Source organism: Oenanthe melanoleuca, chromosome 9 (genome assembly GCF_029582105.1).
Source record: "Oenanthe melanoleuca isolate GR-GAL-2019-014 chromosome 9, OMel1.0, whole genome shotgun sequence".
Classification (NCBI taxonomy): domain Eukaryota; kingdom Metazoa; phylum Chordata; class Aves; order Passeriformes; family Muscicapidae; genus Oenanthe; species Oenanthe melanoleuca.
In genome coordinates, this window is record NC_079343.1 from 1514526 (window position 1) to 1530393 (window position 15868).

At 49.6% G+C, this 15868-nt stretch overlaps 2 protein-coding genes across 4 annotated transcripts in view; one reads left to right on the forward strand and one right to left on the reverse strand.

Annotated features, from left to right (window-relative positions):
* ST6GAL1 (ST6 beta-galactoside alpha-2,6-sialyltransferase 1) overlaps window positions 1–15427 on the reverse strand; it is a 44873-nt gene extending 29446 nt beyond the window's left edge. For 2 of the 3 annotated variants that reach the window (XM_056498598.1, XM_056498601.1), the window contains exons 1-2: window positions 15265–15427; window positions 4551–4658 (exon numbers count right to left, since the gene is read on the reverse strand). The gene's annotated coding sequence lies outside the window, so the exon portion shown is untranslated. The remainder of the gene's footprint in view (window positions 1–4550; window positions 4659–15264) is intronic. The other variant, XM_056498600.1, reaches the window with a different exon arrangement.
* On the forward strand, window positions 13419–15605 carry LOC130256925 (basic proline-rich protein-like). Its single transcript, XM_056499089.1, has 2 exons — window positions 13419–13426; window positions 14591–15605. Exons 1-2 carry the CDS (start codon window positions 13419–13421, stop codon window positions 15603–15605), a joined length of 1023 nt encoding a protein of 340 aa, XP_056355064.1.
* Window positions 15606–15868: the final 263 nt, after the last annotated feature.

The following is a 15868-nucleotide window of genomic DNA, read 5'->3' on the forward strand; positions in this document are numbered from 1 at the left end:
CAAGAGCACACAGCAAATCAGCAGTGGCACAGAAACACCCAGAGCATGCATATGGGTGCTGTGTCCATGCCACATGTCCTGAATAAGGCCAGCAATCTAGCTGCTGACACCTTGAAACACTACTTGAGTAAAACACCACACAGAGCCTTGTTTTGAAGGCAAAGTCTGCTGGTGAACACCTGCTGGCTGCAGAAGTCACCAGTCTAACACCAGGAGCCAGGGCGAGCTGGTAATGCTGACATCAGGGCAGAACTCACCCTCAGTGCTGGAGCTATGGGTCCCTAAGGAGATCTTAGGAATGCAGCCTGTACAAAAACATGTGCAAAGCCCTTCAAGGATCCCTCTCCCACTGAGCCAGCCACAGCAAAACTTACTGCCTACTCTGACACAAGAGCAGTGATGCACTGCAATCACCTGGTGAACCTTGCCAGAAATACAGAAGGGCCTTTACAGAGTTTATATTTCTAACCTCTCCCCTACTTCTAAAAGAAACTTGGTGTAAGCACATGTCTTAAAATCCTCCTAAATAAGATATTAATCACAAGACTGTTTAGCAAGCAAGAGCACACAGTCTGCTTGAGGAAACACTGCCTCCCTTAATTATCCTGCCCTGGGCAAGTTTCCAGTGTATGTGCATGGCCTGGCATATGCTGCACCTCGAGCCCAGCAGCTCAGCTTTCTGCTCTCAGTAGGGAACTCAAGCACTCACAGTTTAGTAACAGGTCCCAATAGGTCCATATCCCAAATTACTGCCAGCTTGAGCCATCCAAAGGACCCTAACCCACAGCAGCACACCACAGCAGGAAAGGCAAAGCACTGGGAAAAAGATAAGCTTAGGCTTTATACATTTTGTGTGATGAAGAAAAGGAGGAACACAGGAAAAAAGAAAGGTAAAAAACAAGAAAGGAGGAAGATATTAAAAAGAGGGGTGCTGCCCATGCAGAGACATACTGACACACAATGCCCTACCTCAAGCACTAAGGTCCCACCAGCACAGGCTGTGAAGTTTCCTGCTGGTTGAGAGACAGTGAAACTAGAATGATACTTGAGGGTTAGGTCAAAAGGGAAAAACCAGAAACAGCTACCTGCTGAAAAATAACATTGTCAGTGTCTGCCAGCCTGCAGCAGTACCTCAGCAGAGCTGCATCTTTGAGAAGCACCTCACAGTGCAAGGGGTCAATCACCACAGCAAGTGAGGAAATTTGCACAGGCACACCCCCAGGACTGCTTTAAGGCAGACCAGGAAGGCTGGATGAGTAATGGTGAGCCAGAGTCCCAGCACTTTTATATGCAAGGCTAGGAAGTCCCCAGCCTGCAAACTCAGCAGGATCCCCTTGCTGCAGGCTGTGCTCACACCAGCCTTTGTGGCCTGCAGAAAGGGTGCATTTAAGTGAGAAAAATGTTGCAAACAGGAGATAAAAGGGATGCAGAGAAGCACAGATAATTGAACAAGGCCAGCACACTGGTTGTCCAGCCAGGCAGCCCTTCTTCAGGGGCAGCAGTTTTAAAAAACACACAACAAGGCCCCCTGGCTACCTGCTCCCTGCTGAAGCCTGCCTTTATACATGACTGGAAAGTGAGCTCAGAGATGCCACCAGAGGCAATGCAACTTCTGCTGTGGCAGAGCCTGGGCAGCCACAGAGCTGTAAGAAGAAGCACAGCAGCCAGGCTGGGGCCAAGGGAGCTTCCCAGCCATCTACCCACTTCTTCCTGCTAGCAGGGCAAAATGCTTAAAAATATTCACCAGCACCCCTGGGAGGCAAAAGGAGCAAGAGGACACCTGCCCCCCAGCAAAGCAGGACAGCAAGAGTGCCTGCTCAGGAGCACCTCTGACAGCCCAGCACCTTCCAGGTGTGCACAGAGCCTAGGCTGGGTGCTGAAAGCCACCAGCTGCAGGGTGGGCAGTGTCCCTTGGCAGAGCTTGAACCCTCAGCACTTGCTCTGAAAGCCATGAGCACTAGAGTGCTCAGGCCTCCTTGCCTTCTGGTCAAACCAGAATTTGAGAAATGCATCAACACAACATTTCTACATGGCAAGTTTCACCATCAGGAATACAAGCAGATAATTACTAAAAGAGACAATAGCTTGAAAGATGGCAAGGTTAAGTAGGGGCCAAAAATTACCCCCTAATTCAGAACAATATAAAAGTTTCCATTAATTTATCTTTATTTCTTCTTCCCTTCTAAGTCAGAAGATCTATATGGAAAGATCCTGGAGAGTGCTGTAAATTAAGTACCAGCCCAGGAGAGTTTGTCTGTCTGAAGGGATTTAACACACTGTAGTAACAGCCAGGCTCCAGTGTGACAGGCTTGTGCACTAACAGCCAGTAACAATCACCAGACTGTGGGACCAGGAGGAGGAGGAGGCAACAGCCCCCTCTGTCATTCAGCATCCCTCCCACTGGCAGCCAATGGAGACTCATGACTTAATTTTTTCTATGAGTGAGGAACTATTGCTCCTTCCCACCTTACCAGCTACAGCATAACCAATAGCCTGATAAACGCTTTGGCAGAGGAAAACATCCTGGTGTCTGCCTCTTGTAAAAGAAATGGTATTTGTTTATTGCCTAATTGTTAATGCTGATTCATCCCAAAGTTAGAAATCTTGCCACCACAACTCTCCCAGAATGCAATAAGCAAAGCCCTGATTGTCAGGTTAATCACAGTTAAATGGAAAATCATTAAAGCCTCTGCAGAGCAGAGCACCAGCCAGGAATGCTCCCAAGCCCCACACACAGAGGCTCAGAGCAGGGCCAGCATGGCTGGGAGGGCACAGACACTGGCTGGGGAGCAGGGACACGAACAATGCCACCACTGCAGGGACAGCTGCACTCTCTGGTCACATTGGTCACACAAGAAGATGTGAGGAATAAAGAAGCCAGGATGGAGCAGGTCTATCAGACACAGGGGAACGGGATGTGAAACCCAGACAACATCTCAGACAAGAAGTGGAATGAGACACTGCAGAGCTTCAGAGCAGGACTGGTCCATGAAGACCACTAAGGCAGGGACTGGAAAGGTAGGCTGGGAACAAGCCTGCAGAGAAGCAATGGCTGGAGCAAATGCCTGCTCTCAGGCCACCAGCAGAGTCCATGGTTCCCCTGGTGTCAACCAGCCAACAAATCCTGTCTGCACAGCCTGTCCACCCCACTGAGGCTCCATAGGGAGGACAACATCTCATTAGCACTGCCTGGTGATGATTCAAGCAGGATGAGCCTGTATGGTGGACAGCCCAGCCCTCTCCTCTATCCATAAAACACACACAAAAAAGACCTAATCCTGCCCCTCATTTTGTCACAGCATACTTCTTTCACAGCAGAAGCACTCACTGAATGAGATGAAATAACACTCTACCTGGGTAGGTTTTTTCCAGCTTTTTTTTTTTTTTTTTTTAAGGTGTAGGAAATAAGGCACAAGAGCCAAATAAAGTCTCAGCAAAGTTGACAAAAAAAGTGATTCCTGCCTTGCTTCTTTTACAGCTGCTATGAAATCTAACAAAGCTTAAAATAAACTTCTCACATCCTTTGTTGCCAGACCCTTGCAGAAGGACAAACCCACGATCAGGTCTGCACATGGGCCGTGCTCTCAGCCACAGAACTCCATTTCCCAGACATCAGAAACCAAAAGGAGAGAATTCCTGGCAGCTTCCCAGAAGAGCACCCAGAATTGGCTGAGCACCCTGTGCATGCCTCAGCTCCCCATTTACAGAGCTGCTTTCCCACAAACACACCATGAACTGCAGCTGCTCAGACGTTTACGAGCAGCACCACAGAGGAGCCTATTGGACAACTTGTGTTTCTGACCTTGGGGCAGGGCTTAAGTGCACAAGTAAAGCACAACCTCAGAGCTGCAAGGAGGAAAATGAAAACCCCACTAAACAACCACAAATGCAGATTGATTATGCACAATGAGCAAGGCAGCATCAGGCCAAGCAGCAGCTGTGGAACCACACAATCAGAACCTGCAGTGCTCAGAGGTCAGATTTGGGCTGTATAACTTAAAAGCTATCCTGCCTTCTGAGAGTCTGGCTTTGCAATTCCTTTTGTATTTCCAGAGAAAATATAGAAGCCTTTCACTTTCATTAAAGATCCACTCTCTTATTAAAGCAAATTCTAGGACAAGTCAAGGGCTACTGCAGACCACTGGCAATTCTGTATTTTTAATTCTGTAAGCTGGGAGCCTGTGCTTAAACAGAAGAATGACCATCTCAGAAGAACTGGCTCTGTGCAAATACTGTAACTTCAGCAGCACCACAGAAGAGCAAGAAACCAACACTATCCCTTCTGAAGAAGGGAGGCTCAGGGACCAGGAACACAGAGCAGCAAAGGCACTTGGGCAGTGCCTTAGTCAGGGATCAGAGATTGATGTGATCACTGCTGCCAGACCTCAACCTCTGCTACCCAGAACAGGGTAAGAATGGAAAATTCAGTCACTGATTACCAGGCTGGCAACAGGCCTGGGGAAACACAGACCAAATTATCAGGACATTATCAGGATACCCAAGAGAGGAAATTCCCTGCTATCACACTTCCCAGGAACAGAGACACTCACCTGTTGCAAGGCAAGCTGAAGTAGGACTTTGTCTCCCACGCGTCTCCAGGATACAATGCAGCAACAAGGACACAGCTGATGCCTGGAAAGGCTGACCTGGAACAGAGACTAAGCAGAGCAAAAGGAATAAAATCAGTATTTATTGGAAGGATGCACCTTGGGCAGTACAAGAGCCTGGCTGGGGCCACACCCAAGTCTAACCCAAGATGGATTCTGGTCACAAGTTTTACACTTTTATCAGTTTTGGTTCATCTACAATTGTCCAACCACATCCCCAGGCTATGAAGTCTCAATCCTCTGGCTTGCCCCCTTTCCCTTGGCTGTTAACTTTTTGGGTACCAGCTGTCCTTGAGTCTCAAGCTGGGAAGGGATTGTTTTGTCTAACTACCCCCTAAAGAGAACTTACTAACACCTAACATGAAGTCTCAGTTACACACCAAGGAGCAGAGAGTCTGAAAAATATAAAAGCTAAAACCCAAGGCATCACAACTAACCCTCAAAGCCAGAGCTCAAGCAGGAGCTCTCACCAGCCACAGCCTCATCCCAGCAATGCCCCAGCAGGATCCTTCTCCCACACCTACCAACTTTCTCACTACTTTCCCCAGGTACTGCAGACCAGTATTTCCATTTCAAATCCATCTTGCTCAAGATGAACTGAACTTCCTTGATCCTCCTCCCCAAACCAGAGATAAAGAATCTCTTTCTCCGTGAGCAACATCAAAATAGCTTCTCAAATATCTTCTCTCTAGGGTTTTTTTAAGGGGGTAATTTTTGCAGCTCATTTGCTCTGAACCATTACACCTACTTTTTGACACAAAAACACAGCTAATAGCCTCCTGGTAACTGGCTATAAAAATTTTCATTAGAACTACTGACAACACCAACAGCTAAATTCAGTTTTGTGAAAAATAGTAAGTGCAACTACAGAAAAGACACAGAATGTATTTGGACATTTGGAGAGTGGGTAGGGGTTTTCACAGCAGTATTTTTGGGTTTGGATTTTTTTTTCCCCAAGAGTTTGTTTTCATGAAACCTAAGAAAAAGAAAGCTGAGTATGTGGGAGGGCTAAAAGATGCTCAAGGACCAGAGAGACCAAAAGCTGTCTAAGAGATGGCTGCTTAGGAATCTGGCAGGGGGTGAAAGGGGCTAGAAGGAGCAATACTGGAAGGATAAGGTTTCTTGAAGCAAATGGCTAGCCAGAAATTTGGCCAAAGGAAATGCCCTAAAACAATTTCGAGACTGTAAGACACAGCATTGAAACATGTCTGGGGAGAAATCTCAGATGAAGAGAAGCAGGATATGATCGCCTTCTCACCCAGCCTGTTTTTCACTTCAGAAAAGAAGCCAGTGATGCAAAAAGCAAGCCACAAATAGCCTGTGGTTACTGAAACCCTGGCAGGTGGGCTCAGGGCAGCCCACGCTCTCCAAAAGCCATCACCACCACCCTGAAGTGCCCAGCACCAGCTGGCCAAGAACACCACAAGCTCTCGGGGGAATGTGGCGGGGCTGGCAACAGGCTCACAGCTGCTCCCCTCTCACTGGGAGCCCTGCCTAGCGTTTAACCACACCCCACGTCTGTTTTCCTCCAAATTAGGGAGTTACTGCAACCAGGGGAAATCCACGTGGGTAGAACGTGGGAAGGAAGTGCAGAGATCTTGTGACAGCAGCGCTGGTTCTGTGAGCTCAGCTCCCGGCCGAGGGGGCTCTGACACACCGGACAAGCGGCGGTGACACAGTGGCCGTGACCAGCTGCAATACAGATGTGACCAGAAATGTGAATTCTGTCCCCATCTGTTGGAGCTGGGTGGGGCAGTGACCCTGATCTCCTGACACATATTATCTGCTAATGGGCCATCTTTAAACCAGCTGGGCAATCATCTTTATCTTTCCCACAGCCCATCCTCCCTCCAGGAAGTTATCATCTGCTGCTGGCCCATTCAGTCCCAGGGCATGACTGATAAAATTCCATCATCCCACTGGGAGATGCTCCAGCCAGGGGAGCAGCCAAGCCTTTCCTACCCAGATAAAAACTGAGATTTTGGACAGCAAGTTACAGCCCTTCCACTGGATTCCAGAGGAAAGCCAGACCTTTCCACATCATCCCTGGAGCTTCAGAGGAAAACTGCACCTTCTCCAGGAGCACTGCTCCAGCTGAACCACATCTGCCACTGCAGGAGGATGCAGCCACCATTGAATGGGACTGTACCAACACCCTGACTGACTGACGGGTGTCAGCTTGGATTCTGACTCTGGCAGGGCTGGGATTGTTCTTTGTAATACTGCATTTCTATTTTAATTTTCCTAGTAAAGAACTGTTATTCCTAATTCCCATATCTTTGCCTAAGAGTCTCTTCATTTCAGAATTATAATAATAATTTAGAGGAAAGAGGTTTATATTCTCCATTTCAAAGAGAAGCCTCTGCCTTAATTGGCAGACACCTGTCCTTCAAAGCAGGGCAGCTCTGACACACTGGACAAGCAGCTGTGACACAGCAGCAGTGACAGAGCTGCCCCTCTCCTGCCCCAGCCACCCCACCGAGGTGTTCCCCTCCTTGGATCCCACCCCGCATGTGCCAGGACACGACTGTCACACCAGGGAACGCCTCACTGAGGTGAGGCACTGGCAGCAGCAGGACAATGTTTAGATGCACAATTAAGCATTTGAAACATCATCTGCAGGGTTTGACTTGCTGTTCCTCACCCAGCATAAAATCTCCCCTCAGAGGTTGCAAAGGAATAGTGAGGGGAAAAAGGTGTTTCTGCAATACCTCAAATAAATAAGGCTTCCCGAGTGTTGTCTGCATGAAGACAGACAGGAAAAATCAAGCCAAATTATTGCCAGGAATTAATTCTGAAAGTACGAGTTAATATGCATAACTGACCTTGGTACACTCCCACATCTGTGACCATGGTAAGCTTAAATTTCCTTCATTTCCATTCACTTCCAGCATCAACTAAACTAATTTTAATTAAGAGAGTCCAGGCTGAAACTTAACACAATTTCTGACATCAGATTTTCTAACCATTCCTTAATTAACCTTTCTGAATTTTTCACCTTAGATTGCAAGCATATGATTATCTGTCTAATTAAACAATTCATCCATTAATATCTAATAAATAGTTACCCAGCTGCACTCCCTTAGTAACTAAGCAAACTTCTTAACCTTAGAACATGTAGTTCATTATCAAGAGATGGGTGTTTTGCAAAGTGATTTACAAAGGGGTGAGAAGTTTCCAAAATTGAGGGTGGAAAGGGAGAGGGGAGCTATATCACACTTTAAAATTAATGACTGTTACCCCAGGTGCAGACTTTAAGGAGTTCACCTCAACTTTTTAAAAACACACTTCTAACCACATTTGAAATTGCTGAGCCACATCCACAGAACCTAAAATAATTGCCACTCCACACCTACCCTATGCTACTTAAGAGTAAAACAGAACACACAAGTAACAACTGCTCTGAAAATCAGCAGATTAATCTACAGAAAATTACATTGCATCCACTCAGCTCCCCCACCTTTCTGCTCTGCTCAGACCCCTCTGCTTTAGGCAGGCAGCCTGGCAGTGGTCCAAGCACACAGCACATGGAACCACTACCCAACTCCAAGGCTCCATCACCTTTTTATACTAGTCAATCTACAGGTAGCTGCGTTCAGGACAGCTGCTCTTTAAACAAACATTACATTAAATTTGAAGATCCTAAAATTGTCAGTGATCCCTCACTTTATCCCATTAGCAGAAAGTCTGACTGACCCATCACACAAGACATTCCAGCCATTGCCCTTCCTCTCCAACTGGGGACTCCTGTATCTCTAAAAATACCCTTTCATGTTGCCAGCAAAATCAACATTTATTTCTACCAATTCCATTTTTGCCTTTGGAAATCCCCCTGCCTCCAATACTAAAACACATCCTTGGGACTATTTCATCTCTGTTCCCAATTCCTTCACCCTGAATGCCATCCTTGTCCAACTGAAACCTGCCCCTGCAGCATTTGTTGGAGGCAAGTCCTAACACATCCCTCACTGGGGAGGAGGTTTCCCTCCACAATGGGCTCTATTCAGAAAGGTGCAAGGCAGCTCCCTAGGCAGCTACAGACTTCATAAATAAATGTTATCAAGCTCTGGAAGGAATGTGTTAAGATACAACCAGTCACTCTTCAATGATCTTCCCAAGAAAGCAACACTCTCATGGACATAAGCATTTGTGAAAAGTGGATTTTGAGACTGCAAGAACAGCTGTTAATAAGAAACAAGCTTTATATTCACAGACACCATCATCTGGATGAGAGCAAAATCCATCCAGCACCTTCCACACTCTCATAAAACATATAAAGTATTCATCAGCCTTGCCTGTGAAATACCAGCCCAGAGGATCTAGAACACAATATTTCCATCTTTGCTACATTTCTGCTAATGGACCTCACTTACAAAGTGTCCAACTCCCTGACAATTATTTACACTGAAGGTCTGCTGGAGAAGTACAAATTTACATAAAAATATAAGCAACCCAAAAAATATAAAGTATCATGGAATCACCATAGAAGGTTTTGGGTTGGAAGAGACCTTAAAGACCATCTTGTTCCACCCCCTGCCATGGGCAGGGACACCTTCCACTATTCCAGGCTGCTCCAAGCCCCATCCAGCCCGGCCTGGGACACTTCCAGGAATCCAGGGTAGCAACAGCTTCTCTGGGAAATCTGTTCCAGGGCCTCCCCACCCTCACAAGGAAGAAATTCTTCTAATACCCAAACTAAACCTGCTTTCTGTCAGTTTGGAGCCATTTCTCCTTGTCCTGTCCCCCTGAGCTCTTGTAAAAAGTCTCTCTCCACCTTTCCTGTAGCTCCCTGCAGGTACAGTGAGGTCACCCTGAAGCCTTCTCTTCTCCAGGCTGAACAATCCCAATTCTCTCAGCCTTTCCTCACAGGAGAGGGGCTCCATTTCTCTAATAATCCTGGTGGCCTCTTCTGGACTTGCTCCAAGAGGCCAATGCCCTTCCTGTGCTGTGGATCCCAGACCAGGTGGGTGCAGCCCTCCAGGTGGGGCCTCATGACACCACAGGGAGATTTTATCCCAACAATTACAATCTTGTACGTCTAAATTTCTAATTTCTTTAAGACCCCTTGCAATCACAAAGAATGGCAGGACCACAGAATTAATACAGCGATCATCCATCCCTGGACCAAAGTAGAATCTTGAAATTAGGAAGAACTTAATTGTAAGGGAAGGAGATAAAATCAAAAACCAACCAAATAAATAAACATGACCCCAACTTAGTTAACAAAGGATCACACTCAAATTTTCAGTCTTGCTAGGCAGTGTAGCTCACAGCATAAAGACATCCTCTCTGATAAGTTTTTTATTCATTTAAGATATAAACTAATTGCTTTTGGGATGCTCTATGCCTTTGGAAGAGAGCAGCTCAGGCAACAGAGCTCTGCTTGCAGCCTTTCCTAAGGATTCTCCCTTACAAACAAATTTAGAACTAAAAAGTCGTTACTCTGATGTTGTACATTGAATGTTATTTCAAGGTTAAAGTCCTTGAGATTGGCAGGGGGAAATCAAACTGCAGATGTCTTTTAGTCCCAAGGAAATCCATTTCAGAAAGCTGTCATTGCTGCACAACTGCCATGGCATTTTCTATTGTCATTCCATGGCAGTGAGGGTCATCACACTCTCCCCACACACTTGGGACTCAGCTGGCACACACAGGGTATTTGCAGAAAATCCAGTCAACACAGTCAGGCTGATTGGAACCCGTCTGATTTCCTAATCAGCAAATGCTGTACCGCAAAGACACCCAGGGCAGGCTGCAGTGCATATTAAAAAATTAATCACTGCTGTCAACAACTTCTATTTTTCTGCAAAATTTTACAGCTGAAAACCCAAAGTGCTGCAGCCACTGTCAGCAGAATGGATGCAATATTTAAGAAGGGAGCAGCATTAGCTTGTTTCCAGTTTCTGCCAGCCCCAGGAGTCCCAAGCAGAAGCTGGGCTCTGTGACAAACAAGCCCACCAGTGCCCAGGGATCAGTGTGGGACGTAGCCAGAGAGATTGGCATCCTGTGCTGGGTGCATTTGGGTTCTCCACTTCCTCAGCAGCACTGAGGCAGCAGGAGCAGCCTTGCTCAGCTCATTTTCAGTAGCTGCCAGTTCCCAGAGCTAACACACATCAGGAGCACAGAGAAACGTTAGCACAGTCTGGCACAGAGCTCCCTTCTGCCTGTACAGAAACACCATTCCCAGGCAAAGGAGTCTGGGGCACTGGAGACAAGGGAGAAAAGCAGAGACCTCCCCGCACCTCAGCATCCTGCTGTTAGAATGTGAGATATTATGTGCAATGTTTCCAGTCTCACAGACAGACCCTTTTATTGTAGTTATTTATAGAAAAGGAAACTGCAAGATGCTGTGCTGCAGCTTTCTACACCAACCTCTGTTTGAGAACGGAGGTTGTGGGAGCTTGTGAGCAAGAGACCACAAGCAAAAGCAAAAAAAAAAAAAAAAAAAAAAAAAAAAAAAAAAAAAAAAAAGACCAACCAAAAAAAATAAATAGATTACTTGGTGACAGAGCTCCTAATTTCAGAGACACCCCAAGCCAAGTACCCCAGGAAGCTTTCAAATGCTGCAGAGGGACCAGCAAACCCAAGCTAGGCAAAGACACAGCTTGGAACCTGCTGAGACAAAAAAACTACAGGGCAGACCACCTCTGTTCTGGTTTCACAGAAGAGCTCCTCAACACCCACAGACCCAAATGATGTTCCATACAAAAGATCTGCATGTGAACATGCTGCTGTACACACACTCCACTACCATGGTCCATGCTAACACACACCAGTACATGCATTTCTCATTGCTTCCAGCATCCCTCAAACCAAAGAATCTGTCCTGCAGAGCTGGGATCATAATGACAGGTAGGAATGGGCTTAAGTGCTGCCTTAAATCAGCCAAGTCACTGCTTTGCAGACACAGTTCTGGACTCTCTTTTTGATCATCATTTGCCTTGTTGCTCTGGGAATCAGCAGGAAAACTCATCTGCAAGTGGAACAGGCAGATGTGCATTCACACTCAGGGCTATCAGTGACCCACAGGGAGAGATTTTACAGAAGCTTTGGGTTCACAGCTCACCAGAGGCTGAGCTACAGCACACATTCAGAAAGGCAGTAAACCTTCATTGTTACCTACAAGAAAGTGGCTCAAACATGTAAGTTCTTCCAAGGCTTTTAATCACACAAGTGATTAGAGGAACTGATAACAATGATCCCTGCTGGCTCGACATCTAAGAGCACTTTATACAGAAAGCATCTCATTTCATCTTCTAGTTTTTCCATCAGTACAATTATAATTAAAAGAACATTCAAAGGAACCACTTGTATTTCACACTTCAGTGACAAGTTACCCAGTCAAGCAGCACAGACTTCAAGCACATCTGAAGCCACCAGGAATGTTCTTCAAACACAAACCTGTCCAGCCACTGGGCTGCCTTACCCTCAGAAGCAAAGCCTGTCCTTGGTGAAGCAGTTACAGTGAAAGCTGTAATATGTAGGTCAGCTATGGCTAAGACAAAGTATTAGATTGATTCATAATGCTCTCTGATTGCTAATCCTGTGCAACATTGTGACTTACATCACTCTTCCAAAATCTGAGGGCTATGAGAAAAGGTCTGGATACTTTGTAAAAGATCATCAAAACAATTCTGTCAGACCTTTTACAGTGATCTTTACGAACCTTGAGTAGAGAACAGGAAAATGACATTTTCACTGGCAGCTGTGCACGCCACTGAACCTCTCCTGTGGAAAGGGACTAGGATCACAACTGCAGCATCATTTCTGCCCTTCCAAAAACTGCCAATGCAACAGAGGAAGGGTGTGAGGAGAAGCACTGGCAGTCAAAGAACTGGAGTTCAATCACCTCCTGCACATCAGTCAGCCTGAGAGCAAAGGGCAGCACAGCCTGGTCCATTCCCATGCTGCCCAGGTGCTGTGGTTGGGGGGCCTGTGTGGGTACTGGGGACACACCTCTCAGCACAGGGCTGTCCTCCAGCAGAGCCACAGGGACACAAACCTCTGCATGCACAGTGATCTGCTCCTGCAGCAGCTTCTTTGCACACTCAAGGACAGTGAAGATACAGAACGTTACTGCATCTGCTCTGCCCTTCATTAGGCCACCCCTGCCCACCTCATACTGGCACCTCTAATTCCTCTCATGGATTCCCAGCTCCTGCAGGAGATGAGTCTGCCAGCAGTCACTGCAAAACAAGGTTGAAGTACTCACCAGTTTTGTCCCTAGGTCTCTGTGAACAATGATACACCTGCATTTCCACTCCTTGGTTTTAACCAAGTTACAGAGCACACAAACAGCAGCCAACAGAGCAGGCAGCCTGCTCAAAGCCCCATCAACAAATATTTTTGTGTCCAGGAATCAAGTAGATATGATCAGATATTCCTCTTTCTGACACCTAACCCCACACTTGCTGCCAGCAGAGACACAAACACACCCAGCTGAGCACTGCAGCTCCAGTGATAATGTGGCAGCTCACTAATGTGTCCAGCCCCATTTTCAGGCCATGCACCACTTTTGCCAGAGGCACACATTTCGGCAGAGGACCCCACAATACACAGCTCCTTCCACCATATTTAGGTAAGCTAACAGAAGCAACCACTAAATGAGAGAAGAAAAGCAGTGGACAGATTTATCTGGAGCCAAGATGCAGCTTTGCACAGTCCTGTCCCCAACACCAACAGTGCAACCTTGGCACTACAGAGCTGCTCATCCCTGCAGCACCATCACCAATCCGATTTATTTGCTGAACCAGAAGAAAACAGATGATTTGCCTTGACTCAGCAGCTGCATCACCTCCACAGCAGTGGTCCATGCCCAGGTGAGGCCATCAGCTGCCCAGAGCAGACCTAGCCATGGGCTGTCTGCCCTCTGAGATCCCCACTGGCTCACTGCAACCCCCAAAAGGCCCTCACCTTCCCACAGCAAGAACTGCAGCTAACAGGAAAAGTCTGCCTCATTAGACACTCCTGGCCTCTGTCCCAGGGGCCTTTTGGGAAGGATTTTTCCTGCTAATATTCTTCCTCCTGGAGAGCACTTAGTATCACTGGTATCTATAGAAGCTCCTCCTAAACCTTCCCTGGCACAGTGACCCAGGGCACTGTGATGAAACACAAGGGACGAGTGTCTGTATTTTGTCCTGGACACCAGGAGATGAGGAGAACTTTCCAAGATACACAGCCAAGGTCAGTGGAACACTCAGCTTTTGCAGCAAAAGCCAAGGACAAAGCTGCCCCTTTCCCCCTCAGTAAGACACCTTATGTACACTTACCCCATTCTGCTGGGGTCTCCTCCACTGACTCCCCTCTGAGAGCAGGAGGATGATGCAGCCTTGCATCACAGCACTCTTATCTATTTAAACTTATCCCACCTCAGAAAAAGTATTCCAGGTTAGCTACCAGTCTTGAGGCAAGTGCAGCCCTGTGAGTGTGCCACTAAAGGAGGAGTCACACAGAGAGAGTTACACTCATTCCTCACACATTAATAGGCAGCTCTGGTTTCTCACTCCCTCACAGCCAAGAAAATCTCCTGCTACATCCAGCTGCTCTGCCATGGCACCTTTCCCCTCGCATATATTTCTGTTTTAACACTGTCAGTGATTAGATCCAGTTGCAGCAAGCAGATATGGAAACAGCACAAAGCAGCAGCAGCAGCAATTCCCACTCCTTCACCCCCTGGTCACCACCCACTGCCCTGATTTACCGGGGACTCATAAATGCAGGAACAGAGATTCGCCCTGGAAGACGAGTACAAAAAACACGCTACACATTATTTATTCTCTCTGCAGCCTGACCTGCTGTGCGCTAGTAGAGACGAGCGCAGCCACTTCTAAAATCACTCACAGGGCAAATCCCGTGCTAGGACTGGCGGGTCCCTGCGGGCGAGGGCGACACGAACCGGGGCAGGCAGGGGCCGGGGGCTGCCTCACCCCTGCCCATCCTCTCTCCCCGGTGCCACCGGGCTCCGCAGCCACCTCCGCCTTCAGCGCTGCCCAAACCGCGGCGAGAGCAGCGGAGCAGGGGGGACGGGCAGCCGCCACACACATCTGCCGTGCTCAGAAGTTTATACTGACGGGGTTACAAGCACGAACAGTAAGAATTAACAGAAGTTCCGCCGCAGCGGAGCTGGCCCGCCCCGCCCTGCCCACCGGAGCCCCCCTCACCGGCCGGAGCCCCCCTCACGGCCGGAGCCCCCCTCACCGGCCGGAGATCCCCCTCACCGGCCGGAGATCCCCCTCACCGGCCGGAGATCCCCCTCACCGGCCGGAGATCCCCCTCACCGGCCGGAGATCCCCCTCACCGGCCGGAGCCCCCCTCACCGGCCGGAGATCCCCCTCACCGGCCGGAGATCCCCCTCACCGGCCGGAGATCCCCCTCACCGGCCGGAGATCCCCCTCACCGGCCGGAGATCCTCCTCACCGGCCGGAGCCCCCCTCACCGGCCGGAGATCCCCCTCACCGGCCGGAGATCCTCCTCACCGGCCGGAGCCCCCCTCACCGGCCGGAGATCCCCCTCACCGGCCGGAGATCCCCCTCACCGGCCGGGGCACGGCACTCCCCGTCCTCCCGCCGCACCTGCGGCCCCGCGGCCCCTCAGCCCTCGCCCACCCTCGGTGGCTCCCTCCCCGCCAGCCCGGCCCCGCTGCCCCTCGCCCACTCACCGACCCCCGGCCGCCCGCCGCCGGCCCCTCACTCCCGGCCGCCGCCCGCCTTTGTTGCCGCCGCGGCCGAGGCGTTTAAGGCGCTGAGGCGAGGGGAGGCGGGGGCCGCGGCTGAGGCGGGGGAGGCGCCGCCGCCAGCCCGGCTGCCTCGGCGGGCACGGGGCATCCTCCTCGCCATCCCCGCCCCTCGGCACCGCCGCGGGGAGGAGCGGCGGCAGTCCCCGGCACGGCGCGGTGCTCCTCGGCCGGGAGCGGGGGTGGCAGCGGGCCGGCAGCGAGGGGTCGCTCGGTGCCGCGCACCCCGGGACAGAGCGCCCCGCAGCCGGCAGCAGCCCCGGTGAGCCCAGCGCCGGCCCTGTGCCCGCCTCGGGGCTCCGTGTGGGAAGGCACAGAAAGCCATCGTGCCGCGGTAGGGACACGGGCAGAGCCCAGCGCCGGCCCTGTGCCCGCCTCGGGGCTCCGTGTGGGAAGGCACAGAAAGCCATCGTGCCGCGGTAGGGACACGGGCAGAGCCCAGCGCCGGCCCTGTGCCCGCCTCGGGGCTCCGTGTGGGAAGGCACAGAAAGCCATCGTGCCGCGGTAGGGACACGGGCAGAGCCCAGCG